Genomic DNA, 27344 nt, shown 5'->3' with positions numbered 1-27344 from the left:
TACCTTGGATCTTTCTTTTCCCTGGTTCACCTTCCCAGTGTATTGTTGTAGTCTGATTTTTAGTGATTCATGTTATTTTTAATTTTGCTTTATCTGAGTTATCCTAGCCTTTCTGTAAATGTAAAATCAGCACTGATAGCATTTCTGAGTGACACAGAGATTGTCTAAGATGTAAATTACTGTGAGCATAAAGCAGCTAGACAGAGCAAACAGTGGCTTAGGAAGGTTGGTAAATTCACAAGAAGGTTTTGTAATACAACCAAGTTCAAAGCAATAAGCCTAAGAGCTAAGATCACAGTTCACACCTCTGGGACCAGGGAGCTGTATAGTGGAAGAAAGTAACGCCAAGAAAAAATGAGGAATCATAACACATGGGCACTGGAGGCATGCAAATAATCAGAAAGATGCTCTTATAGACATGGGCAGTGCAATTAGGGAGAAGTGTGTAGGGAGGCAGGGACATGGTGTGCTCTCTGTTGGTCACCCTTAACACTGGCATGGAGTATGGCTTTGATTTATACAATTTAGGGAGGATATTCATGACTGGAGAAGGTACACAGAAGAACCATAAGTATGATTTAAGGAGAGAGGGAATGTCTTATGACATAGGTAAACTAAGAGAGCTAAGATAGACCTAATTGCTAAGAAGCAATTTGATGCAGTGTATATGCTGCTGAGCAAAAAAGCAATGCTGAACATTCAAGAACTCTTTAATCCAACAGGCTTTAGCAGAAACCAGTGGCTGAAAGCTGGAACAACAAACATTAAATTAGGGATAATCTTTCACACTGAGGAAACAAATTATCAGGTGCATTGGACAATTCTCCATTATTTGAAGCTTTAAATCAAGACTGCAAGTCTTTCTGGGTGGTAACTTGTATTTGAATAAAACATATCTGGATCAATGAAAGAACGACCAAGAGGTATGGGACAATTTCTATGCTAGGGAAAACTGAGTAGTTCTTGACTTTTTGGCTTAGAAAAGAGATGACCTAGAAGAAATATGGTAGCTCTGCAAAATTATTGGGGTCACAAAAGAGTTAAGTGGTTTGCTTAGGGTACATCATGAGTCAGTGGGAAAGTTATGAATAGGAGCTAAATGGTCTTGGTCCCTTAGCTGCTGTAGGATCCAGTGCTGTTCAACAGCATGCAATAACCAGTCTGATGGGTCATCCTGAAACTAAGCATGGAAGGATTGTTTGTTGAGAGTGGTTTCAAGAGTAATTTAGCCAGAGCAAAGAGAATAAAGTGGAATGGGAAGAAAAAGAGCAGAGACATAGGCAGAAACAATTGTGCTATACTTAACAAAAAAAGATGAAGGAAATCTTTGGCCATGGTGATACAGAAAAATGTTGGTATTATGGCAGTGAGAGGGGATAATTAATTATTGAATTTTGAGCACAGCAAAATAAAAAGCAGGAAAATTTCTGCTCTGATTTAGGTGCAATAAAGAAGGACAGGAAAGAACAGAGTTGGTGAAATAGGGGGGAAAAGGACTGTCAGAGCTTTCCAGAAGACCAAATTCTTGTTCTTTCTTTTCAAACAGTAGAACTGACAAATTGAGTTAGCACAAAATACAGATGTGGCAGAGTCATTCTAAAAACAATTCAGTGCTGGTAGGAATTAGTCCATTGTTAAATATACTGGGAAGCTGGTTTGAAGCAGAGCATGACCTAATGGGTTTAGCATTACTGTTGCAGCTGTGTGAAACCATTCCAATAAATAAACAGCCCAGTGAAGAAAGTGTGCTGGATTTTTAAGATTCTCCTAGTTTAACAGGATGTGCCAAGTCATTGTTTTAACTGTGGACCAGATCCTTAAATGCTGTAAGATCCCTAGCCATATAGCAAGCACTGAGATGATGCTGATTTTCACAATTTGATAATCTGAACCTCCAAAAAAATCCGTCTTATTGTTTCCCTGGTGATACCACTATGAAAGGCTGTACAGAATAGCACAGACCTGTCCACTCTACAGTGATGTCAGAGGGAGTATGGATGCATAACTGAAAGCAGAATTTAATTCATCTTTACCTGATGAGTCCTTCTGGGACTGGTACAGATTTTAGTTTTACTTTCACTGCAACAGTGATTCTGGGAAGGAGAATTACTGATGGGAGAAACCTGAGTGGGGTCCTCACTGACACCTCTATTTGTCAAGAAATCATTCTGTTTGGAATCATTCAGTAGGATTAATTGCACTCAAAATTATGCTTCAAATTCATATTGTAGGAGACTTTTGTACTGCTGTTGTTTAAGGTAAAAGCCCAGTGCAGCAGACCGTGCATACTGTATACTGGTAATATATGGATCCAGGGATTTATCTAGTACACCACAATCCCCTGTTTTGCAAGAATGTTTTTGAGTTACAAAATAAATGCATTTTCAGTGGTCAGTAGCCAGGCTCACTGACCTATTTCTGCCTGCAGCATTTCTTCTTTGTCTGAGCAGAGCTAGGCACACAGAAACTCATAACAGGAGTGCTGTGTGCCTATGCTAATGAAGGGTTTGGGTTGAAGATTTGGTGCATTACTGGCATAGCCTTCCAGAGGTCTGTAGTTCTCACTGTTCCACCTTAAGTCAGCAGGAGCTGCCTGTGCCTCTCTTTGAAAGTCAATCCCTAGATGTTACCTTCAGGCTTCTAGCTGTTCAGTTCAAGTCACAGGATTACACCTGTGCTAACCTGTCTGGGAGCTTTGTGATGCAGATGCAAAAACATCAGAGAAAGATTAATATAACCAGCCATTGATTTATTATGTTCCAGGAAGTAAGGCATAAAGCAAGCTGGCGTGATGCCCCGAGCCCAGCCTCCACGATGACTTCTCTTGTCCTGACATACATCCACCAGCATTTATCTTGTCTGTTCCCCTTCCTCTCCCCTTAGTTTCTCAAACTTCAAGAGTTTCTTTTGGCAGGCATGTTCCTCGCTGCTGCTGATGCTGGAGCTTTCCTCTGAGCTTTCGGAGAGGAGATACTTGATTGCCATCATGTCCTTCTTGTTCATTTGCAAGCAGAGGCAGGAGGATTCGCTCACCTTAAATGACTCCCCCCACATATTCTGGCACATGTCAGTCCCATTTGCATACATCTGTGTGTCAAATAAGAAATGCATCAATTACATTTAAAAAGAATTGAGTTAAAATCAGTCTGTATCAAATTGATAAACATTTATCAATTCTTAAAAATTGGTACTAGATTATAAAAAAGCAGTCTGGAGTTACTCACTGTCTGTCTGTGTGCCATGCTTCATCACTTCTGAGATATCTTAAAATGTTATCCAGTCCCACAACTGGCAAAAGAGATTTGCCTGTTGTGAGAGCAAGTGATTATACAAAGTGCAAAGCGATCAACAGCCAGCTCTTTGTTTCCACCCTGGGGCCAACAGCCCACCTAGGTTTCTGGGTCTGACAGACCAAAGCTGTGTGTGAGAGGATGTACAACTTGTAGCATGTCAGGACACTCTGACATGTCTCGGCATCTGAGTAGTGCTGAAAGTGCCACGCAGTGCTTCAAGTACGGGAATCTTTGTATCTACAGGCTGGAGGCAGCCCAGGAAGTCACAGCTCCGTGGGATCTCATTGTGCCTGCTGCAATGTACATTATGACCGGGCAGGACCTCACAGACAAAGAGAAGGGACACAGAAACTGCTTGAAGAAAGTAAATTTTCTTCAAGCTTCCAAAGTGCTGTGTGCAGTGGTGCAACAGCCTTTCTGGGTCAAGAAACTGTAAACTGCAGCCTCTTGTACTCTCTCCAAGTAAATCTGTCCTGTTCTTGGTACTACATTGTTTTGTAAGGCCTGTGTCAAAGGACCTGTACAACCATACAACAAAGATATTTCTTGTTTGCTAAGCTCACATTGTGACAACCTTCTGTCCGCCCAGCTTGAGTTTGCCTAAAGAGTATTAGCTTAGGAGTTATCACATCCAGCCACAAAGTAAGCAGGATATACACTTTATCTTGCCTGCATTTCTCCCATGTGTTTGTGGTTGAAGTTCAATCTTCTCTGATTCTGTAAAGGAAGCTTTAGGTTTACCCCCAGAAGCAAAGCTAAGAATGAAGTTGGGGGTGGGAGTGATGGCAGGAGTAGAAGCCTTGGGAATTAAGGAGTGGGAGTGTTAATGACTGAAACAGTAGTGGGCCACTCAGCTGGACTGCTGGGTTCCATTGCTGACTGATTCACCTTGACCATGTCACCAGCATCTCTCTAAAAGAAGCCATATTTCATCTGTAATAGTACCAAGTAGTCCTTGCACATGATGCTGATTCTTTAATCCTACAGTGTTTCTCTTAGTGCTGTAATTTCTGGATGGTGTGCTGGTTTACCGTCATCTCCAGCTCATATAAAGATCTGACACTGCGAATCTCAGAGAAGGTGCCCTGTCTTTGTGGCTGGGAGATTTCTGCATGGAAGTTTTTTTGTGTGCGAAAAATGAATGATTACAGATTTAAGTCTATTATGTGGAAGTGGGACTGGGCATCTGTTGTCCTGCAGCTTCTTCTGCTCCACCTATTTTCCACAAGGTGTTCTTCTTATGAGATGTCTCCCTGCCTCCCCACACGCAAAAACTATGTTGACCTGTACTGTGCAGGAAGGCAAATGAGAAGAAATCATAACCATCACTTGTGAATAATAAAGAGTCCATTCCAAACAGGCCCAAAGACTCTGTAGCCTGTAAAATAGCTTTTCAGTTCACACCGTCTCTAGCAGGGCTCACTCCATGGATACTGCAGGTGCTGGATGAGGAGTGTGGAGGTTGGCTAGTGCACTGGGAGCAATGTAGGGTCAGAAATGGAAAGGTTGCTGCATCTAGTTCTCTCCTTGTGTTCTCAGGGCAGGCAGATCTTAGCTGTTTCTTCCCCACTATTTCTGCATTTTAAGCAGCATTAGACATTTTCTTCCAGCTCCTGTACAGTTCCTGGATTCTTACTGGCTTTTAGTTAACCATTCCAGAAAGTATTCAAAGCTGTCACGTGGGTTTTCGTAGGTCTGTATGCAAGAGACATGGCTACATCCTGTTCTTGTGTCCCACAGGTTCTGTAACATGTATTCATGGTCTTCTACTTGCTAAATTGGTAATTTTACTTTTACCTTCCTCCTAACTCTGCTTAAAGATCAGAGTGTTGCCAGAATGCTGCAGTGAACAAACAGTGCACACAGCCCATTTACCAAACATGTCCCTAAATTACTGCAAAGGATTCTGATTCTTCAGCTGCTTGGAAAATGTTCCAGTCTGTGCATTAACATTGCTTGGGGAGCACTCAGCTGGGAGAACAATGACAAAATGTGCTTCATTTTAGCCAGGCTAAAACTGGCTATGATCCATTGTGCATTCTTAATATTCAGCATTTGTTTCATATTCAGTGTTTGTTCCAAATAGTCCTTTCAAACACTTGCATATGTCAAATGTAGGGTTGCTGATTGCTCCTCTGTATGAGCTGAGGGCATCAAAAGAAAGTAAGCATCTGTCCATAGCGCTTTGACACTGGAGAACCCTTTGTGCTTCTGAGTAACAGTAACTTTCTTTTCCATGAGTTGAGTCCAAACCGAGCGAGTCTGATGTTTGTATATCATGTAATTTTCATATGGGAAATGTGTTTTTTTAATTTCTCTGAAGAAACTTCATCTTTATTCTTACTTACCATGCAAGCCTATTTTTGGTGAAAAACATGGGCAGTTTAGGGTGTGGTTCCATTTAGTTTAGGAATAGCTGCGCCTGGTTTCAAGTGATAAGACCTTTGGATTTGCTGCATGTTTTTCCCTGCAGATGGTATATTTTCTTTAAGAAATAAGTACAAGGGAATTCAAGGTTAAAAACTCCTATCTCTGGACAAGGGACAGTTTGAACAGGGACTGGAGATTATTTATGGAGATTATCATTTCATTTTTCACTTCATCTGGAACTACTGATGATTTAGCACATCTGGGAAACTAAGCTGTAAGTTTCCGCAGCCCATTTGTTTTTTGGCCACCTTCCTGAGCCTGCTGATTAGTGTCACTTTTGCAAGGCAGACAGCAATCCTGCACTAACTGGACTGTGACTTCCACTTATATCAGTTGCTGAACTGACTTCTGGAAGTCCATGCACTTGAATTGAGTTCAAAACAATGAATCTGAGATCTCTGCAAGCCTTACTACCAGTCCCTAAGCACTACACTTAAATTTGGTTTACTTCTGCGATTTGGACAGTTTTCATGGACTCAGTGAAGTTCAACTATTAAAAATACTCAAATAAGTATAGCAGTTTTGAGCTGTATTGTATTGCCCTGATGCTAAACTTCCTTGTCACTAGAAAAAAAAATCCTACCTGACTCTTGAAAAGTCTGCAGATCAGGTACTAGGTAACCTTACTCCTGTAAGTCTTGTCAGTTCTCATTTTATACACTTTTGCTCAGAAAATTAGTTATCCCAACCATTAAACCTTCTCAGAGAGATGGGATGAGCTCTCAGAAAGCTTGTCAGTGCTGCTCTTGAACCATCAGAGTTACAGAGAACAAAGTTAGCTCTGCCTAGCCATTGGCAGACACAATGGAGGGCACGCTTCAGAGATATGACAGGTCTATGGAGAGCAAAAGGGAGACAAATAGAATGTCAGGACTGAAAGATTTGGAGGATGGAGAAGGACTTGAACAGAACAAGGTAAAATAGAGAAAAGGGCAAAGATGCCTAACAGGAAAGAAAACCTTAAAACTTCCTTCGTGATTTGGGAACTTATGTCACATTTTAAAAAGACAGAGGTGTGTAAAGCCCCACATTATGTAAGGAACCTTATAAAATGCATCTCAGTGTCTCTGTTGTATGAACAAATCTCATTTATCTTTTACTTTCTAAACCCCACTGTGGTTAAAATATCAGTGCTGCTTGAACTTTTACTTTTGTTTCTCAAGTGGTATGAACAGTGATTAATTAAATGTATATATACTTAGAGTAAGTGATCTACATAAATATAAATGTTTTAAAATTTATATACTTAAAAAGTGTGATGTAAGTATGGCTTGAAATGACTGAAGTAAAAATAATTCACCTATTGCATTTTACACCCATATATTCAGGAAAAAAAAAGAACTCTTAATGCCATTTTTTCTGCTCCAGTTGATCAGGTTTTCTTACCTCACTGTATGGAATACATTTATTCTTACAGCGGTTTTCTCCACTTTCATCCCATTCCCAGTCTGTCAGCCAGTTATGAACACATATGGAATCATCTTTGCAGGCTTCATACCTTCATGGAGATTAGTGTAAAAGATACAGTTATTTCTCTCACTTTTTTTTTCAATGGACTCAGATTCAACTCAAAAAGTCTGCATGGGCTATGCTAGTAACGTGGTATGGTTGCACAGTGCAGCTTAGCAACAGATCTTCAAGAAATGTGCACATTATCTTAGCCTGACATGTCCATAAACTCTGAGCTGGCCAGGAAGACCTAAATCCCAATGAAAACTGAACAGTTCACCCACTATGTTTTATACTCACAGACTTAAGTAAAGGGCTCATGTTCTGAGGAGCAACGCTCATTCATGCAGTGTTTTCTGCTTGGTTATGTTTGCTGATATTACTGAGTGGAGGAAATATTGTGTGGGAGGCAGTTTCATGAATACTGATGTTCAATATTGTGACAGAGCACAGGTACGCTGAGAGTGAACTGTCAGTTGAAGGAGATGTGGGGAAAGTTTGTATTTATGAATTAATATGGGAAAAGAAGAATGGTATTTCCTGGGCACGGGTTTGCTATGAGGAATATGCACTGAAATAAGGAAAATCCACAAACAACAAAATCATATAAACTAATAGGCTGTCAGCCTCAGAATGACATTTTCAAAGAAGTTAAACTTGAAGTGAAGGAGGAAGGATAAGAGTCTTGCAGGGTATAGATCTAAAGTTTTAAATTTTAAGTTATTTTAAACTTGTAAGTGGTAATGTAAAAAAAAGCCTATAAATGGCCTGGAATGAGTACAGTATGCAACTGGCTGGTCTATGTGATGAGAGATCTCATGACTTACCATTATTCTGTGTAATTTCCTTCCTTCTACTTTTTATGTTCTACTTTTTGGCTTTTACCTTTCTTAAGGATCACTTTCTGCAAATCAGTTAACATGTACTTAAATTTAGTCTCAATGGCTTCAGGCAGATTATTCACACCAGTAACTGAGAGTGACAAACCCATGAGGCACAGCTTTCAAAAAGTTAGCGTCGTTCAGCATGGTATTTATAATTAATGCCTTTGGATATATTTTCTATTTGTCATTTTTACTCTTCAGGGTCATGGTTCCAAAACTATTTTGATATCATGAGGGCTGCAGACTTACATTTTTAAATGAAATATGAGGTTGTCATGTGGTCACAGAACTACAAGAACTAGCTACTGCAGTACATTTGCACATGCAGAAAGGTAAGAACATGCACATCCGCAGAACCTCCACATAGGTTTTCTGGACTTTTTGGTGGGAGAAAAAAAGCAGTAACAGGTGGAAGGTAACCAGGGCCTGAACTAAACAGGTCTAGGGCAGGAGACATGTTTTCTTAAATGTGTTCATCCATGAATCTGCTGTGAGAGGTGGGTGCTCTGCTGGAAATATAGGCTGCAATTTGATAAATTAATATAAAGTGACACTAATAGGCAGATCCTACCAGTTTGTGCCATGTCTGGATTTGGGACTAGGTACTATAAGAATAATTGGTTTGTTGTTTGTTAGCTGCTGCATGTACCCTGACTGAGAAAGACACACAGAGGTAACTCCCCAGTGACAGCTGTTTCTCTAATGCTAGTCCCTTTGCCTGCTTGAAGGCACACCAGTTAGGAGCATCAATGCAAACTTTTTGTTATCACTATCTATGAGCTCTCCAGATACCAGCATTGGATTCAACAATTAGCCCTTGATTCTTCAAGCCATGTAGGCATGTCCTTTATGCATGCACTTAAATTCATTGCTTTCTAGCAAAGTCAACCAATACCTGCAGTGAGCTGCCTAATACTAGCACTTCCACTTAAAGCAGTTGTGCCCTTCCCACAGTCTCCTTTTTTGGTTTCCTTTATTATTTGGCTAAGTATTTTTCAGCCTGATGGGTTCCCAGACCAGGGTTGCTTCACAGCCTCTCAGACAGTGCCACTGACACATGGGTGGGGACAGGGTAGGGGAAAGAATGAGCAGCCCTTGGGGCTGAGAAGAGAGCAGAACTGCTTCTTTTGAAATTAGTGTCACCTTCAGTTACACTTTTCAAATTATGAATATGTATTTCAGAATTTTACTTAACTGGGGCATTCATACTATGCATCTGGTTTCCTCAGGAATTTGACTTAAATATGTTTATTAAAGTATTTATATTTTTATTCACTATTATCTATTGAATTGTCAGATGAAATGATTCCTAATTATGATTATTGCCTGACTCTGTGGTTTGTTATATAAGCAGGTAGCAAGGCATAACTCTATTGTTACAAGTTTTTCTTTATCCCAGTGGAACTAATTATGAAGCTAAGTTTATGAAAAATCATGACTTATGAAAAGTCTGATTTCTGCTGTCCAGAAACCCATAAGTGGTTTCTTCAAACATTAATTAAAACCTGTGAGAAACATAAGCAAATACTTAAAAGATCCTCCCTGAACATACTAGTTCCCTATGCGCAATGGGCAGGATATTTTCATTTTAAAGTTCCTCCACCCTCCCTCTTTTTTATAAGTAGCTGTTTCTCTTTTAAAGGGCACAGGGCCCTTTTACAGGTGGATCAGAAAATGGCTTGTACATCAGGCTCTTTCAAAAGCAATAGTTTTGGGACTAGTGGGAGCAAGGAAATCTAAGACAATAGGAAGAAAAGGAAGGCCCCAAGCTAGGCAGATTAATTTATTTTAAATGAAGTCATTGCTCATTCAGAATCCTCTGCACATTTCTGGCCACAAAAAGACATACAGTATGCAGCAGGCACACTCACAGCATGTAGAGAAAGTAGGTCACATCACTAGCAGTGTTACAGCACGCTAAAGGGACTCCAGTGAATAGAACTTGAAAAAATGTTACTTTAAATCACCAGAAAGAGTGGGAATTCTGTCCAGGCTCTTTTCTAGCCCCAGGCCTTAAGCAGTGTGAGGGAATGGGTTTGACATTGGCATTAGGCAGGCACACAGACTAGCATGCACGGTAATGGGTCATCATTACATTTTTGATTCAGGCCAGGCATCTATGATGCCAACAGGGGCAACAGATCATTGTTCAGTATTTGTTTAGCGTAGAGCCTACTCTCTGCCAGAAGACTCTATACTCGAAAAGGGTCAGTTTGTCCTGTGCAGCAGCTCTCAGTCACACACCTCCATACTTTCCAACAACAAAGTTAAAAATGCTATCTACCTGGAGGTTCTGGCAATACCCAGGGGACACTGAGAGTTTTGCTATGTAATACTGACCCACTATATGCACTGTGGTATAAATCTGACATATACTGAGGCTGGTTTAAACCACTTCATAGATGCAAACTAAACTTACAGGGTATATTTTCCTTCATCTTTACACATTCACTGGATATAGCAGTTTGGTGATGACTTTGTGTCCTACTTATTTTGGGATACATTTGTTTTAGATGTTGGTATTCTTTCACTTTGCCTGTTAGATCTATTCTAAAGCTCACTGGCAACTCCAATGCTTTAATATCCAAATGTTTTCAAATTTTGGTAATATTTGCTTCTGAGCTTTGAGATTCTGAGCACTGAGGCAAATTCAAGGTCTCAGTCTTCATCTTGAAGGAGGTCAATAATCTGGATTCAGTTTAGAAGATTACCAAAAATTTTGGAAGGAAGACTGTGCATAACAAATCTGTTCCTGAAGCACATGGAGTTTCCTAACACAGAAATAAAATTCATCACTAGAGGAAACTCTAGGGAAGCTAAGAAATACATCAGCCCTTCTCACTATCTTCCATTACAAATCCAAGCTACACTTCTTGTTTCCTTCTCTGGCACAAAGCAATGGAGACATATTTAAAGACAAATCCTACCAAAATACTGTACTGCATACATGACTTTGCTCTTGGAGAGAAGATGAGAATGAAAATGGATCCATGTGTCAATAACATTCAAGTTGTGTAACCACTAGGGAAAGCACTGTACAGAGCAGCGCAGGAGAACCTGACCATGTGCTACTGTGTGTTCTGTATTTTCCGTGCTTCCAAGAAAAGCTCTTTTGTAACATTTTTAGAAGTACTAAAACAGTCTTTTGTGATTTTCAGAGCAGCCTAAGGGATTCAGATATTCACAGTTCATCACTTTCAAGGGATGCTAGCAGTTATAATCCCATAGTGTGAATGCAGCCTGTGCCGTTTGTACTATGCTTCACACCAGTTTAACCATACGGACAAGTTACTGTAGTTACTAGGCACAACATTAATATGGTACTGACTGAGATTTATATGTCACGTGATGACATTATTTAAGGTCCAACATCTCAAAACAGGGAGGAAGGGAAGGAGGGAGGGAGAAATATATGCTGGATATGGACCACGGAAAAAATCTCAGTACCCCACCTGGATACAATGCTCCTACGCCAAGACTAAGGACAGACAGTTGTCCCACTACATGTCTTGCACCAAAGATCACCACTGTGATTCCTTGATGCTATATTTTGGGAAACAAAATTAAATGCTATTATGCTTGCTCGTTGCTATTAAAATTTTTAGCATTACTTGGCTGCAAGTTTCTCTGAGATTCAGGCTTTTAGAAGTGCTTTTAGAGAGAAGTATGACGGAAGGGAAGAGGAAAGGCCAAGGGTGAAAAATTAAGGAATTAAGCTAATTTGTTGTATGAATTAATTGAAAACATACAGGAAGTGGCTGCTTTCATGATTCTGTAGTGCATTCTTCACTGTGAGGGTGGTGAGGCACTGGACCAGGTTGCCCAGAGAGGCTGTGGATGCCCCATCCCTGGAAGTGTTCAAGGCCAGGGTGGATGGGACTTTGAGCAACCTGGTCTAGTGGAAGGTGTCTGTCCTGGTTTCAGCTGGGATAGAGCTAACTGTCTTCCTAGAAGCTGGTACAGTGCTATGTTTTGAGTTCGGCATGCGAAGAATATTGATAACACTGATGTTTTCAGTTGTTGCTCAGTATTGTTTAGACTACAGTCAAGGATTTTTCAGCTTCTCATGGCCAGCCAGGGCACAAGAAGTTGGCACAGGACACAACCAAGGCACCTGACCCAAACTGGCCAATGGTGTATTCCATACCATGTGACTTCCCATCTAGTTTAGGAACTGGGAAGTGGGGGGGCAGGGAATCGCTGCTTGGGGACTGGCGGGGTGTCGGTCAGCGGGTGGTGAGCTATTGCCCTGTGCATCATTTGTACATTCCAATCCTTTTATTACTACTTTTGTCATTTTATTAGTGTTATCATTATCATTATAGTTTCTTCTTTTCTGTTCTATTAAACCATTCTTATCTCAACCCAGGAGTTTTACTTTTTTTCCCGATTTCCTCCCCCATCCCACTGGATGGGGGAAGTGAGTGAGCGGCTGCGTGGTACTTAGTTGCTGGCTGGGGTTAAACCACAACAGTGTCCCTGCCCATGGCAGGGGGCTGGAACTAGATGATCTTTAAGGCCCCTTCCGACTCAAACCATTCTATGATTTTATACATATATAAGAAATGTATCATATCATGATCAAGTATTTAGATTTAAAATGCTAACTCAAAGGTATGGACTTTTCTAAGGGTGGGCAGGCCTTCACTGCTGTTAGTGCCTGTCAACGTGGTGAGAGCTCCTCCCCTGTGTCAGGCAGTTCTGATGCCACTGCACTGCATCCTTACGGAGTCACTAAACTCTGCCAGAGTTTAGTGACTCCATCCTGCATTCAGCCTGTATCATTATTTTGAGGGTAGTAGCTTAGCAGAGGAACAAGTAGAGATGGCAAACAAGAAATGAAGAGGCAGAACAAGAGAAAAGGCATAAAGGTGGTGCAACACCATCAAATTTCAATGCCACTTGATTGGGAGATCTGTGGTTCATCCACCCATACTCCTTGACACCCTAGTAACACAGGCATATTAAAGCTAAATAAAAATACTTTGATAAAAAGCTGAACCTACCAGTCATCACAAAAGCTTTGACACAGTGGAACAGACCGAATAGCAGCAGTGTCATTGGGATGGATCCAGTGAGCAGCATGTGGTGAACACCGGTAAAAGCACTCAATTTTCTTTGTGAAATCTTCACAGCTGTGGTGGGTGAGAAAAGCCACAAATAAGCCTATTTCTTAGCATCAAGACTATAGCCTCAGTTTTCTAGGCCTGCTTTGATGTGGATGCAATACTACAGATTAGGAGAAAAATATAGAAAAGCATCCTTTCACCCTGCTAGTGTCTAGGTTCCAAACTCATTCCTTTGGCATTGTGTACAGACTCTGACCGTGCAATTACCATAGCCAGCTAAAGAGTGCACAAATGTTTCCATGCATATTTCAGCCCTATTTGTGTAAGCTTTCTGTAAACTTTTGAGGCCTTGAGTTTTCCTGGCAAGAACAATTCCAGGCAATAATAAAATGTAGTTTAAAACTAAAGTACAAAACTTGTTCTGTGTTGTAGCCTCATGGTTTCACTAATCTTTAGATTTTCCCACAGCCCAGCTGAAGTTACTTAAAAACGCATACTGTTGCTGCTCTTCTGGGAGTGGCAGGCAATAGCTGTTACTTTTGCACATCTGTTTTTGCTTAATTGTTTTGTACTTTCATTCTTTTATTTCTATAACTTGCCATGTTTCACAGCTCTAACAACTAATGAGATACTAAAAATCTTAATTATGAAGACATTCTTCATGGTTACAAAACCCACAGGGCTACAAGAATTTTTTATTCTAAATACTCAGAAGTTTCATTTCTGGACTCTTGTGCATTTTGTTTGCGAGATTTAATAATCTAGTTGACCTGCTTTCTAAACAAAGGAAGAAGCCTGGTCTGTATTGACCAGGGGTCACACTCACTGGTATGTAATGGTTGCTTTGGAGAGCTACAGAGATGTGGTGTGGTTGTTACCTAGTGGGTTTATGACTGCTTTGCATTGCTAGACCTGGTTCTATACTGAAAGCAAACCTGAAAAAACATAACCCTTTCTTGATAAAATGGCATAAATCCTTCTGCACAAATAATATATACTTAGGTACTCATGGGCTTTTGTGAGAGAAGAAAAAGAAGAGTCAGATGTTGGTCAGGTATAGAGAAAAGATGATGGGAACCAGGCTGGGTGGCATAATCTGTAGGGCAACCTAGGGACTGTCCATCAGCAGCTCCAGGGGGAGTTACCATTAGCCGTGTGGCTGCTACAGCACAGATCTATTGAACCAGGACACAGACAACATCAAAGCTGACTTACGATTTACTGAGCTGCCCACATCTGTTCCAGTAGCTGTTGTTTACTTTAATTACTGGGGAATGAGCCAATTGCTCTGTGAAGGCTACATAGCAACAGGAAGCTGTTAGGAATGAAACAAGAGATCTTGCAATAAGGATTTTCTTTAATACTGTACTTGGAAGACTCAAAATGTAAGATGAATCTGTTTGGTTCATAACACGATAAAGTCTCTTAGTACTAAGCAGAAGATGTACTCAAGATGTAACATTTTTGGTTTTGGAAGTAGCAGTGTAAATGCTAACTGAGGTGGACTGGCATCAACAGTGCTTTGTCAAGGTTTGCCCAGAGAGCCCCAAGAATTTTACTGGTATTCTGCCAGATGTTATATCCTGAGGGATACTAACTTTGAAAGCTACCAAACATAAGAAGAGAGTTGAAGAAATGTAATAAATACTATAGTTTGCTCACTATAGAATTTTGATTTCAACCTTTCCTATTTGGTGTCTGCTACAGTTAATTAATTTTTATACTTAATCACAATAAACCAAATTCATCTTTGCTGTAAACTTTTTTAAGCAGATGGAGCTACAAGAAAAGTAAACTTCATCAGCATTTTTAAAAGAAAATGAGTAAATGAGAGTTTTGCAGTTGCCTTTGTTAAGAACCAGAATCTTACTCTTGGTTTGCATGCAGCAAAATGCCAATGAAGGAAGCTTTTCAAATGCAACATATACTGCATCTTAAATATTTTTGAGAAATTAAGGGAATTGCCAAAACAATTAGTGTGTACAAAGCTGTACTTCTAGACTATATTTGGCAAAAATTAAACCACTCTTACATTTAGAGTACAGAGTGCATTCATGCATATTTGGCTCACGACTTGGCTTCAGTTTGTGGGTGTCCCCTTCCAGACATCCGTACTTTTGGCAGGTAGATGACGTTATGACAGCAAAGAGGGTGACAACAAACCTCAGCATTGTTGTTCGGTTCTTTTTTCTGTATGGAGAGAAGTCTTTATTTATAGTGTTTATTTCTAGAAGAAGCCATAAAATTAAGAGGAAGGACTGCTTTAAAAAAGCTAAATATATAACCAAATAAAATACGCTCAGCAAAGATCCACACATAAATATTAGGACACACATTCTCCCTTTCTCTTTGCTTATATCTGAACACTTCTGCTACATATTTTTGAGGTTCAATGGCAAGTGATAAAAGCCATCAATAGTTCAGGCTATTTATGAAAACATGTTATAATTTTCAGTATTTAAGAAAATTATTTTAAATTTCTTACAGCAACCTGAATTTATCTTTGAACCCTTCCAAGAGACATTCCTCTGCTTCACTAGATTTGAAGAAAAGATTGATTAGTTCCAAAACTTGCAGAGTTGTTTTGTACACTTGGAAATTACACATTTAATACAGCTGCAAGTGAGCTAGTACTGGTCAGCACCTGAGCTGGATAAATTACATTGATAACTTGCCTTTGTTGAGGCTATGCTAATTTATACTTCAGAATCTGATCCATTATTTTCTGCCTCTTTTGTAGAGTTTGGTCAAAAATGCAAGATAAAAACATTTTGTCTGTGCCACTAAAATTTCTCTAAAGACAGATTATGTACTGGTGAGCTACATAGATAAATCTAGAACCTGTTACATAAACCAATACATAATTCTTTACACATGTTATTAATTTAACCCTTCATTCTTTAGTTAAATATTCCCATTACCTTTTTGGAATAATTTTGCCTGAATAAGGATTGCAGCTCCTCTAGGTACCTAGGCTTTTCAGATATAAAGAAAACAACACGTTACATAGAAGAAGACTCTCTCTCCAATTGCTCAGTATTCTCACTTCTTTTGCTGTCCTTCTGGGTGATACTTCTCCCTGGAACAGGAACACAGTAAATTGCTTTTCTCATTTTCCACTTTATATACACACCATCTGGCATCAGTGCTCCAGAATTTGTTTGCCCTGGAAGAGTTCCTTGACCCTTTGGAATGCTAACATAGATTTATGTCAAAAGCAGATGCAATGACCAGCACATAATGCCCTTTTATTGCTTGCAAACGTTGACCTGATAAAGAGGAAAGTACAAACATAGGTTAGAATTAGAAAAACAACAGCTCTCCTGTATACCAAATACAACTAACTCCCCCTGCCTGATTTTTCAATGATTCCTTGTATTATTAATTATTAGATTAATTTCTACAACAGTTTCATGGGGTTGTTATCACAGATTACGACTTCACTGAATTAGATACATTAAAAACAACACTTCATATTTCAGCCTGACTGTCTTAATTTTGACTATAGATATGATGGCTTGCCTTGTCTTACACAGTAATTTTATTGCAGCCCCTGGAAGAGAATCCACATCTCCCAGTTCCCAGGTCTTTGCTCTTTCTTCACACGATCCCTTTAAAACCTGCTGCTGTTTGCTCCGGTTGCTTCTACCTGCTTCATATGTACTCTTCAACCAGTGTCACAAGCAGTACAAGAAACTGTTGCTTGTATCATTGACAGTAATTCCTGATTGGATTTCATTGTGAGATCTGCTTCCTGCAAAGAGAATTCTGCATCTGAACATAAACCATCGCATAAGGTAGACATGATGATTACAAATAGTTGCACTTACTGCCATAGATCAAATTTTGTTGATTACTGTAAAGAGCAGCACCACTCTGTACCTTGCAATTACTTAGATGCATAAGGAAAGTAGCATCTGTTGGTTTTGTGTTTAAAACAGAACACTGGTTTGTCAGATAACACTCTGGGGCCATTATTTACAAACCTTTTTTGCTTGAAAAAACAAACATTGGCACAATGGAAGTGTGGTATGAATCTCATTGAGCAAACTCACTGAGCATGATAATAAAACAATCTCTATAAGCTGTAAGCACCGATTCCAATCCTAGCTCTAGTAAGTGCCTCAAGGCAAATGACTGCTGGCCTAAAAAGAGCCATTTCCAGATCAGTGGAAACTGAGCAATTTTTATGTTCCAGAATGAATTTAATTAAGACCAGTTTAAAGAATGAATTTAATTAAGGCAAGTTTAAAAAGGCATAAAGTAACTATAGGAGAAACTGAAGTAAATGTAACGGCTTACTACCCACGCCTTCACCTCATGTGGCTTGATCTAGTGTTGGCTGAAATTCAGGGAGCTCCTTGCTGATTTGTAATGTAAAGGATTCGTGCACACTGCTCGGCACTTGGATCTGTGTATTCATACAAAATAAAGAACACTGTATAATACGAACACTCACTTTGAACATTGTGATGAGTGGATGGGCTAGCCAGCCTCGTAAAAACCACAGAAATAGTACATGCTCTGTGCCTTACTGCTCGGTTTGCATAAAATATATGCACACTTGTAAAGGTGCAAGCATGCCAGGAGGTTTCTTGTAATGCCTCTGTTCATTGAATTGACATACAAATTATATTAAGCTATAGGAAACTGGGATCTCTTTCAGGCTTTGAGTATGAGCCAAATGGGATCACTTGCCGGGAGATGAGGTACAGTTTCTAACAGCAGGCAGGAAAATTGTCATATGTTTGTGATTTCTCATACTTGGCTTTGGTTAGCAATACATGTAAGCAGGCTCAGGCTAAGCAGCTTTTAGAGATCTCAGCTATACATCTTCATCACCTGAGAAGTGAATCTTGACTCTTTTTTCTTAAAGTATTCTCTGGCTATTTATTTTGTGTGATGTCTTATACTGAGACATTCGTTAAAGGAAGTTTCTTACCCCTTTCCATGCTTAATAGGCAATTTCTCTTTGTTAAAATTGAACTTATTTTCAAGTACTCAGTGATGTTCTTGTACTTTTAAGACTCCTACTGCCATTTAATTTTAACTTGAATATCTGCCCTATTCTATTAATATTTTCAAGAGCCACAGTTAAAACATGCATGTTGTTAAGAGTTAAAGCATGCGTGATGTTAAGATATCGCCACAGACAGCAATTCAGGCACCACAATGTTAAATTATTATTATTATCATCTGATGATCTAATTGATAGTGGCCTATGATACTAGTAAAAGTATGCATCTATTCCAAAACCACAAACACTGCTATACTAGGTTTCAAGAGCCATCTACCTGAGCAACTTCCTTCTGGCAAGAGCCATTAGCAGAAAATCAGGGGAAAAAATGTTTAAAAAATAAAGCTAGTTGCTCACTTCCCAGCTTCTGGCTATCAGTTTAGTAACTATGTCAACTGACATCTCCTAATTCAACACACTGATTCCTCTTTTGTGAGTCAGATCTCTTTAATGACTGAAGTAAGCTTTTACGGTTTTATATTCTTGGTAACTCTGCAAAGCCGATGTGGTTAAGGGAAAAAATGTTTGCACTTCCAACCAGTGACAACTGCCAGATCCATTTCCCTTCTTGGCATCCTGAAAGTGTAACAACAGCGTGACCGGAGGGAGAGTTTCAGGAGCGTAAATTAGAGCATTTGGCCTGTTACAGCTTTATTATAGATGGCAATGCGTGCTAATGGAATTAATGTTTGTTCCTCACATCTCAGTGTGAGCCTGCAAGCTCAGAAGTTGGAATTGTTTTTCTCGTTAACTATGACAAGAAATGTAATTAGGAGCACAGGTTGTTATCTAATTTAGTGTCATTCCTGAAGCTCCTTTGCAGAACTGCATTTAAATTTCCAACAAGGGCACATTATTTGATGATCAGTTAAGTATATATTCTTGATTTTCACTATGTTAGACTTCAGAACCAAGAGTTCACAAGTCTCTCTGCTGAACGTATCATGTCACCAGTCAAGCTGAATGCCAGGGGTGACACTCCAGATGGACTCAGTCTGGCACTCCTGACTATGGAAAAAAACCTGAGGTCAAATCTTAACTCTACTGAATTTAAGGTGTGATTTGTTTCTGTTCACTTTGGTGGGGCTGGGATTTCTCCTTTTATTTTGTCTGTGTAAGGAATACATCGTGGCATGAAGTAAGGCTTACTTGCTTTATTTGAGTACACAGATGTTGCTGAGATGTTCCAACAGGGCACAGGAATGACAAAAGCACCAGTAATTTTATATAACCAAGAGAGTGAGTCAGTGGGGAAAAAAAAAAGCAGATATTTTAATGAATAGTAGGTTTAAAAATCAATCACAGCCCAAACAACAAAATTATCATTGTAAAAATGTTATTTTAAGCCCCATGTTAGGTTTTTCAAAATTAAAGGGGACAAAAACCTACTTATTTTAGCTTATTACTGAGTTGAAAGCACCTCTTGAAAGCATAACTGAACGCTCTTCCTTTGCCCTAGTCTTTCATTTGCCTTTCACATTCTGCTAGTCTGTTACTGTGAGGTTCCTTGAACCACTAACAATTATTGTTATTTTTTTCTACAAAGAATGGGCTTTGGTTTGGATAGCTACTGACTGTGTGGTGTGATATGGGCTCTCACGAGTGACAAAAAATATCTGGGCCCAGCTTGACCTATACTCCAGAATTAACCAACTGCAATCTTGTTTCTAATTTAGACTATTAACATTTGATTGAATTTCCTACAATCACTTATGAATGATTAATTTCTTCTTAGGGGAGTATGAATGCTTTTAAAAAAAATTTACTTACACTTTTATTATGGGTATTTATAATTTGTATAGAGGTAATGCCTAGATGTCCCTGCGTAAAGTTGTGATGTAGCGTTTTATAGTACTTGGTGCCAATACTGGATTATGGATGGCCATGTCCCACAGCCTCCTTCTCTGCCCTGATCCTGTACTGACCCTTTCCCTGCACTGTGCTGGCACAGCCCAGATGGGGTTGTGCACCCAACCAGATGGGGGAACTGATCCAGCAAAAAGAAATCCAGGACTTCCCCCTGCCTCCAGTGTTTCTAGCCAAACCAATTTCCCCATTCAGTTTATAGCACAGCTGTAGAAGAGTTGTGTTGCTGTGAGGAAAAGGGTGGTCTATCACAATGAGAAAGACAAATAGGGGAGGGTAGGACTGGCAGTACTTTAAGTCAGAACTGGCAACCTCTAAGCCCCATTGTGTTAGCATTCTGGTTTTTTTTTTAATTGTTATGTTGAACACCTTGTAATAAAAATTATGGGCTGGCAGGTGTATAGAGGAAACAAACAATGCAAGCACAAGGTAACAGTGAGATCATACTGGTCAACATATTAAAAGGCAGTGACTGGAAACCACCAGATTAATCACTGCTGAGCTTTTCCTGTTAGTATCACAGCAGGGATGAATTTTAAGGAGGACACAGTTGAGGTCCATGTAGTGTCTCTGCAGACATGTCTGAGGAATGACTCCCATACATGTCATATTAGTTCTAGATAGCTTGACTCATTGCCCTGTGATGAATCTGTGGTTAGAAATTGACCAGAATACTCATGCAAAAGGTATTTTTTTCCCACTACCTTTCTTTACATTGTGTCCTCTCTCTCTCTCTGCATCCCTCAAATGGCTCCCCTCTCTGTTGTATCAGTCAAAAACTGTTTTCACGTCCAACTCCCTTCTCAGTTTATCTAAGCCCTTTCTGTCTGTTCTCTTTCAATACAGACCCATTAAGTCTCTTGAAGTGTCCAGATGACAGCCTCCACTGCACACCTGTTGGATTTCCATGGCTTCCATGTATGTGTCATCTTATATTTGGGAGGCATTTCCACAACTAACAGTAGAACTATGTGTAATACTCCCCCCAGCCCTCCTTAAAACTCATCTTTGGGTGCTCAGACAGGGTGACAACAGTTAGGATCTGATGCTGTTCCTGCTGGCCAGCATCTCTCCATTCCCCATGTGCTTCCCTTTCTGGACCTTTCAGAAATACACACAAATATACATATTTATATGCATATGTAATTTGTACTCTGTTAACACCTAGGGGTAAGAGCTCAACTGTAGCAATTGCTGTACAATCAAGTCCAGGCTGACAGTGAAAGGAGCATATTCACTGGTCTCTTTCTGTCTCTTTAAAACTATAATGTGTTTGATGAGCTTTTGTTGCTAAGAAGTGCTGTTAACTTAACTATTGCAGTAAGCTCTCCCTAAACCTCACAAACATACTTTTAACTCCTGATATATATTTGCATATTTACATCTTCTACTTCCTTGTCAGACATAAATATATCTGGAACAAGGTTACAGCAGTGCAAAGCTGTCACTCTGACATACTGCAAACACGGATGTATGCCCTTCATGGTATATAAAGAAGGAAAATAACAATTGGAAAGCAAATGATATCCAGTTAGGACTGGACTTTTGTTATATATAGATCTAGTAATTGCCATCCTGGACCAGGTTGTTAGTTGGTTTACTTCATTATTCTGTCCCTGGGACTGACTAATAGTAGTAGTTTCTAGTGAAGATGCACTGGAATAATATACTGTATAATATACTTTTATGGAATAACTTGCCTGTAAGAAATTTCTTCCTAATCCTCTTTAATTCAATGATTAGCTTGTGCCTTGAAACATGAGGGTTTACATCCTTCCTGTAAAAAGTCCTCATGTAACTATGAGTATTTTTATCAATTACGCAAATGTCTAATGCAGAACTTCTCAAATAGCAGACCTCACTAGATTCAGATCATGAGTAAATATTGCCTAGAATGTGTCAAGGCCCCAGACTCACTAAATCTGCATTCTTTTGGAAAATCCTTTATTTCTTACCATTTCCCTGGAGCTTAGGGGTGGTGGTGGGGAGCTGTACTCTGTGGCTGCAGTTCTCAGCTATGCAGGGAGCATGTGTTGCTTGGATAGCCTCGCAGAGCGGGGTTTGGTGTTTCGCTTTTTGCTGAAGAAAAGGATGCATGATTCTATAAAGAGTAATTGATTAGTCTTAGTCAAAGCATTTCCTAGCAAATCTTGCTCTTCCTGCAGTTCATGTAACTACTTTTTCACCCTTATTTTTTATTTTGCTCATAACTTGTATTCTTTAGTTGTATCAAGCTGGTTTTTTTTGTGAATCTTTAAAAAAGAATGCTGTCACAGAGGTGAAGTTAGGGAAATAGCTAGGAGTCATGGCGATGACGTGCAGCCTGTATAATTACTTGTCATTAATGACATTCTATGCAGGTATAGTACAACATCCCAAAGTACTGTGCTGTCTTCCGGGCTGACTGCATATTGCCAATTGCCAAACATTAGTATTCCAGTGTAAAGACCAAAACATCTCTGTGAATACCATTAGAACTGGGTCACTAACAGAAGGTGAGTGACAGCTTAACATGCAAAACAACTAAAGCCATTTCCTCTGTCTCATACAGAGCAGAAATACTGAGAGTGAAGATTATGTGTATATTGTGAGCAGAATGACAAATGACAAGCCTTAGCAATATACTTGTTTGGTGTCATTAGAGATGCAGTTCTGCTGTGGAAACAGTGAAAATAGGTGATCAGCTGGGTTTTGTGTGGCAGCAGTTTTGCTAAATGTTCGAACTTAATAGGAATTCAAATGATTAAGTTAAGTATTTCTTTTTGTAGAGGAAATTCTCTTGCTCAGCAGCATCCTAATAACTTCTACTATTTAGCATTTCCTATTCTGTTTGGAATAAAGAGGTTTTACCCTCACAGCTTCAAGCTGTGTACCTCTACTCCAGCTCCAGGAATTATTGCTGTAGCTGTGTGCTCAGCAGTCATAAAAATGCTGCGGATGGATTTATGTCATTTCAGAAAACATTATGGAATAAGCTGGACTAGACTCTGTGTTCTGCCTTACCAAAGTCCCTTTAAACCAGCTAGAGAAGAATGGAACTCTTCCTGAGAAGAATGGAAGAGAACTCTTCCGGGATAGCATCGTTCCAGCTACATTCTGAACAAGAAGGGCATGCTGAGACCTTCTTTACACGAAGAAAATGGAAGGTGGAAGCCAGGGAAAGGAAGTATCTGGAACTGCAAAGAGAAACAGAATTAACCGAGTATTAGCTGAGTATCAGTAAGTGAGCTACAGAGGCTCTCTCTGCTTTTGCTCCATGTCAGTCAGTCTGGGTAATATAAGAATCAACCCCTTTATAAGCCTTTATTAATTACTCTTCTATCTTTTTTGGATGTGACAGAATATTTCTGGAAACAAACACTGTGATTGTAGGCACATCACACCACGCTCTGTCTCATTCGTCTGTACCCCATTTACCTGCCAAGCCTCTCATGATTCGTTCACTTTTATTTAAAGTTGGAAAAAAAACAAGTTCAGAAAACTAGCTCATACGGAAAAGAAAAATCAGGTCACTCAGATTGGTCTGCAGATTCAGGTCATATTCAGTGATGAGTTTAAATGGAAAAAACATGGGAGAATCAGTAAAATGAGGAATATTTTTCCTATTCCTTCAACATGAAACATCCCTGTTCTTTTGTTTCAAAAATATTGGAAAGATATCTTGAGTCTAAAATACTAAACAGGGATTAAACAGAGAAGGAAATAATCCAGAAGCAAACCAAATGCAATCTTTTCACAAGTAAAATGTCCTGTTAACCCCCAAATGGCTTTTTGATTCGGCGATTCGGAGTGATCAAAAAGATTTTTAAATTGTTTTGCATAAAATACTGAACGAGGAGGCAATTTGCAATTCCATCTAAAGCTAACAATTAAGAGTTGGTTTTAATATATTTCAAAGGCAGGTAGTGTTATTCAAATTCTCATTGTGACTTTTCTTCCCGTATTCATGAATTCTTTTTTGGCACATGAAGCGAACAGGTGTAAGCCAGTGCAAGGTGGCCCACAGGCCATAAGCAACAAATAACTAATTGGCATCTAGGTTGCAACAGAGCAAAGATCTAGCCAAATTATGATGAGGCACCGTGCCATCCTAATAGACTCACATTATCACGGATGCCAAGATTCCATAAATTTGCATTATTTACATTTAGTTAGGGCAGGATTCCCAGCTGGGAAATTCCACATGGTTGTCCATCTCTGTCATATACAATTATGATGGAAAAAAATCTCTGTGACTAATCCAGCATCCTGAAATAGTTTTCAGCAAGAATTTAAATATTTTTAATAATGAGTTAAAAACGCTCCCACCCATCTACATTAATAAATCGTTTGGAAGTGTATTTTTGTTGTCTTTCTTTGTACAAAACAAATAAAAAATTTATAAAATCAGATTACCTGATTGAAGATGTACAAGCCTTTTCAGCTTGGTAAAAAAGGAGGAGGAATTGTTTTTTCTGCAGCAGTAGCAAGGTTCCTGTTTATGTAATAGTGAAAAAAAGGGACAACTTTGAAGTTGCTTTTGTGAAAAATGAATCCCAAAACTGGTAACTTATACCCTCAGGAAATAATTTGCAAAGACAAAAATGTTGAGAGGGTGTGAATTCTTGAGATGAAACACAAGATGATGATGTATGCTCTGATTACTCCTTGAGGTAATGAATCTCTGCTGGTTTGTCTTTTCTACTGAGACAGGGAACTACATCTTAATCTGCTTCCTGATGCCATCCCGCTCTCCATGAAAAAGTGGGCTGTAGCACTTGATGGCACAGCTGGTAAACGTCTTCCTGCACCTCAGTGCTCCTGCAGAGGGCTGGGGGCTGCCCAGAGAGGCTCCGCTCACCCCAGCGCTGCCGGGGGCTGCGGCTTGATTCCCATCATATCACACTGGAGGAGTCGACGGGCCTCTTGGAACAAAGAAGTGTGGCGTTTTCCCAAATGCTACCTGCTACTGGTGACACCACAGCAAAGGTCCTGCGCTCACCTTACACTTCCAGGGGCAGTTGAGAGTTTACTGCCGGTTGCTGCTGGAGACCTGAGCTGATCCCGGATGATGACGATGGGGGCAGAAACACTGCCCCCCCCCCCCCCCCCGGAGACACTACTGCATTGTGCATCCTCAGTCTACGCCTCTGAGCCTCCTTTTGCGACCGCAACGAGGCAGCCCTGTCCCTCCTCTCATGGCAGGGCAGCAGAGCATCTGCAGCCCGGAGGCGTCACTTGCCCGGGCAGCCCTACCGGGAGCCAGGCTGCCGGACTGCCGTGGTCCCCCCGCGGTGTATTCCTCCCTTCTGCGTGTGTTCCCACCGGCGGCGGTGCAGGGAGCCGCGCAGGGCTGGCGGTTACAGCGTTCGGGGCCCCGCTGCCCGCCGGCGAGACCGCCATTCCCTCAGCGGCGCCCGCTGCCTTCCCAAGCTGCCCCGCGCCCTTTCCCGCCTCGCACCTCCCGCCCGCCCCTCGTGACAAGTCTCGCGCGTTCCCCTCCTTCCCTCCTCCCCGCCAAGTCTCGCGCCTCTTCCCCGCCGCGACGCCGGTGCTCTCGCGATAGCCAGCGGGCGGGAGGGCGGGCGCGCGGCGGGGGGGGCCGGGGGGGGGCGGCGCCGCGGCAGCCCGCTGCGCCCGCGCTCCCTGACAGGCGGGCGGCGGGAGCGGCGGCGGCGGCGGCGGGCATGTCCCTCCGCTCCGCGCGCAGGTGGTGGCGGCGACGGTGGCGGCGGCGCCGCCCCGGCTCTCCGTGACTCCCGCCGGCCATGGCCGGCTCCGCGCCGCGGGGGCCCGAGTCGTGCCGCAGCCGCCGCTGAGGAGAAGCCGCCGCGATGAGGAAGGGCCGCTCCCGGGGGGACAAAGCGGCTCCGCCGCCGCCGCCGCGGAGGGAGCCCGGGCGGGCGGTGGCCGCCAGCGCGGCGGAGCGGAGAGCCACCCTGCTGGGGGGCGGCGGCAGGAAGGACCCGGAGGACGCCAGGGCCGCGGGGGCGCCTTGCCGGGAGGCGCTGGAGAGGGTAAAGCCGGGTCGTGGGGCCGGAGGTGGGGGGGGGGAGGCCCGTGCCGGTGGCGGCCGTTGGCATGGAGACGCGCGCCCCGCGTGGCGGGGGCCGGCGGCGGGCGGGGGCGCCCGGCGGTGCCGCCTTCCGCGCCCGGCCGGGCTGCGGCTGCCGCAGTCGCGGGTCAGGGGTGCGCCTGGCCCGGACCGGGGGGCTCCCGCGGCTGCGGTGTGCGGGGGGGGGCGGGGCGGTGAGTGTCCTGGGGGTGGCGGGAGGCGGAGGTTTCGGGGAGAGGCGAGGTGCTGCGCTCGGCGGGAGGGGTCGGCCTCGGGCGGGGGGGGGGGGGGGCTGCATCCTGCGAGCATCCTCCCGCGTGACGTGGGCATCCTCAGGTAGATGGCCCCAGGAGAGGGAGGGGTGGATGTGGCGGTGTGTCAGGGTTCTGACGGCGTGGCGCTGAGAGAGCGGTGGGGAGTCGTCGGGGTGGCAGAAGTCCTGCCTGCACGGCGGTGAAGAAGCGAGGGAGGATGCAGTGAAATCTAGTTCGTGTTCTGTGCTTGCTGGTAGTAATAATCACAGAATGCTTCTTGCTAGTAACCTTCTGTAGGTCACTCCTAATTGTGACATTAGTTATGATGCATTTTCCAGCATTTCTTAGGTCTTAATTCTTAGTGCTAGAAGTGGTGGTTTATTTAGGAAACATACCTTTGCAGATATTCGAAAATGCATAGGCTCACTTAAAAGTGAGAGTGCTTAAGTTCAATGGATCTGCTTTTAGGTCTTTCACCCCCACAAAGAAAGGATCTACTGATTGCTGCTTAGGGTCACAGGGATCAGAGACCCAAGAGATCTTAAACTTTCTTTCGATATGTTTTCATATTCCTAGTTTTACAAGAGAGAAAAATGCGGGATCAGACTTAGCAGTTTAAAAATGTAGATGGCAACTAATGTGCCTTTTTTTTTTTCTTTTTGAAGAGAAGGAGAAAGTATCACAAGTATGAAGACTCCCAGGATGCAGTAATTCACTGCTTTGTTTTGCCATTTTTAGGAGCGAAGTGAAAAACTAGGTTATTCAACTTTTCTTGTCAAAAAGGTGACTTAAGTTTATGTCATTATTGTAGATGCACAGGTTTACTTTTTTTTTTTTTAAAAAAAATTTCTTAGGTTTTTCTAGAAAAGCTGCATTACATTACCTTTAATTATAGGAGACTTGTATTTTGACTTTGACTAGTGGGCATCTCTTGAATACAGATTTCTCGGGCTGGGCCCTGGAACAAGAGAGCTCTATTTTTTTAAATTTTTTATTTTGAATTTTATTCTCTAGTGCCTTCTTAAGCCAGGTGGTTAAGAGGTGCTAC

The 27344-nt window shown here is 41.5% G+C and overlaps 2 protein-coding genes and 1 long non-coding RNA gene across 15 annotated transcripts in view; 2 read left to right on the top strand and 1 right to left on the bottom strand.

The window, feature by feature from the left end:
- Positions 1-2766: 2766 nt before the first annotated feature.
- Positions 2767-25394, bottom strand: LOC126041716 (riboflavin-binding protein). 6 transcript variants are annotated; one of them, XM_049807822.1, is made up of 10 exons: positions 24990-25394; positions 24404-24482; positions 23012-23184; positions 21964-22109; positions 16172-16204; positions 15158-15315; positions 14341-14440; positions 13063-13191; positions 7110-7221; positions 2767-3087 (listed from the first exon to the last, which is right to left on the bottom strand). In XM_049807822.1, exons 6-10 carry the CDS (start codon positions 15294-15296, stop codon positions 2851-2853), a joined length of 717 nt encoding a protein of 238 aa, XP_049663779.1. In that variant the 5' UTR covers positions 15297-15315; positions 16172-16204; positions 21964-22109; positions 23012-23184; positions 24404-24482; positions 24990-25394; the 3' UTR covers positions 2767-2850. The 6 variants fall into 6 exon arrangements, with proteins under 6 accessions (XP_049663779.1, XP_049663777.1, XP_049663778.1 ...); XM_049807820.1 differs by having other exon boundaries at positions 25244-25394; XM_049807821.1 differs by lacking the exon at positions 21964-22109 and having other exon boundaries at positions 25244-25394.
- Positions 6309-9830, top strand: LOC126041720 (uncharacterized). The gene is made up of 3 exons (XR_007506983.1): positions 6309-6638; positions 8258-8388; positions 9719-9830. It is a non-coding gene; the product is annotated as an uncharacterized LOC126041720 (long non-coding RNA).
- Positions 25395-25597: 203 nt separating the features above from the next.
- MAST2 (microtubule associated serine/threonine kinase 2) overlaps positions 25598-27344 on the top strand; it is a 200720-nt gene continuing 198973 nt past the window's right edge. For 3 of the 8 annotated variants that reach the window (XM_049807804.1, XM_049807811.1, XM_049807803.1), the window contains exon 1: positions 25598-26004. In XM_049807804.1, the coding sequence (XP_049663761.1) occupies positions 25822-26004 (183 nt within the window). In that variant the 5' untranslated portion in view covers positions 25598-25821. The remainder of the gene's footprint in view (positions 26005-27344) is intronic. The other 5 variants (XM_049807810.1, XM_049807807.1, XM_049807805.1 and 2 more) reach the window with 3 other exon arrangements.

Source organism: Accipiter gentilis, chromosome 8 (assembly GCF_929443795.1).
Source record: "Accipiter gentilis chromosome 8, bAccGen1.1, whole genome shotgun sequence".
Classification (NCBI taxonomy): domain Eukaryota; kingdom Metazoa; phylum Chordata; class Aves; order Accipitriformes; family Accipitridae; genus Astur; species Astur gentilis.
This window is presented reverse-complemented; position numbering and strand designations above follow the sequence as displayed.

Coding starts and splice junctions, on each gene's coding strand:
- LOC126041716 (XM_049807819.1), bottom strand. CDS start 15,461: ATGTGTGTCCTAATATTTATGTGTGGATCTTTGCTGAGCGTATTTTAT. Junction 13,192..14,340: donor TGTGGGCAGCTCAGTAAATC/GTAAGTCAGCTT, acceptor CACCCACCACAG/CTGTGAAGATTTCACAAAGA. Junction 3,088..7,109: donor AATGTATTCCATACAGTGAG/GTAAGAAAACCT, acceptor TTTGACACACAG/ATGTATGCAAATGGGACTGA.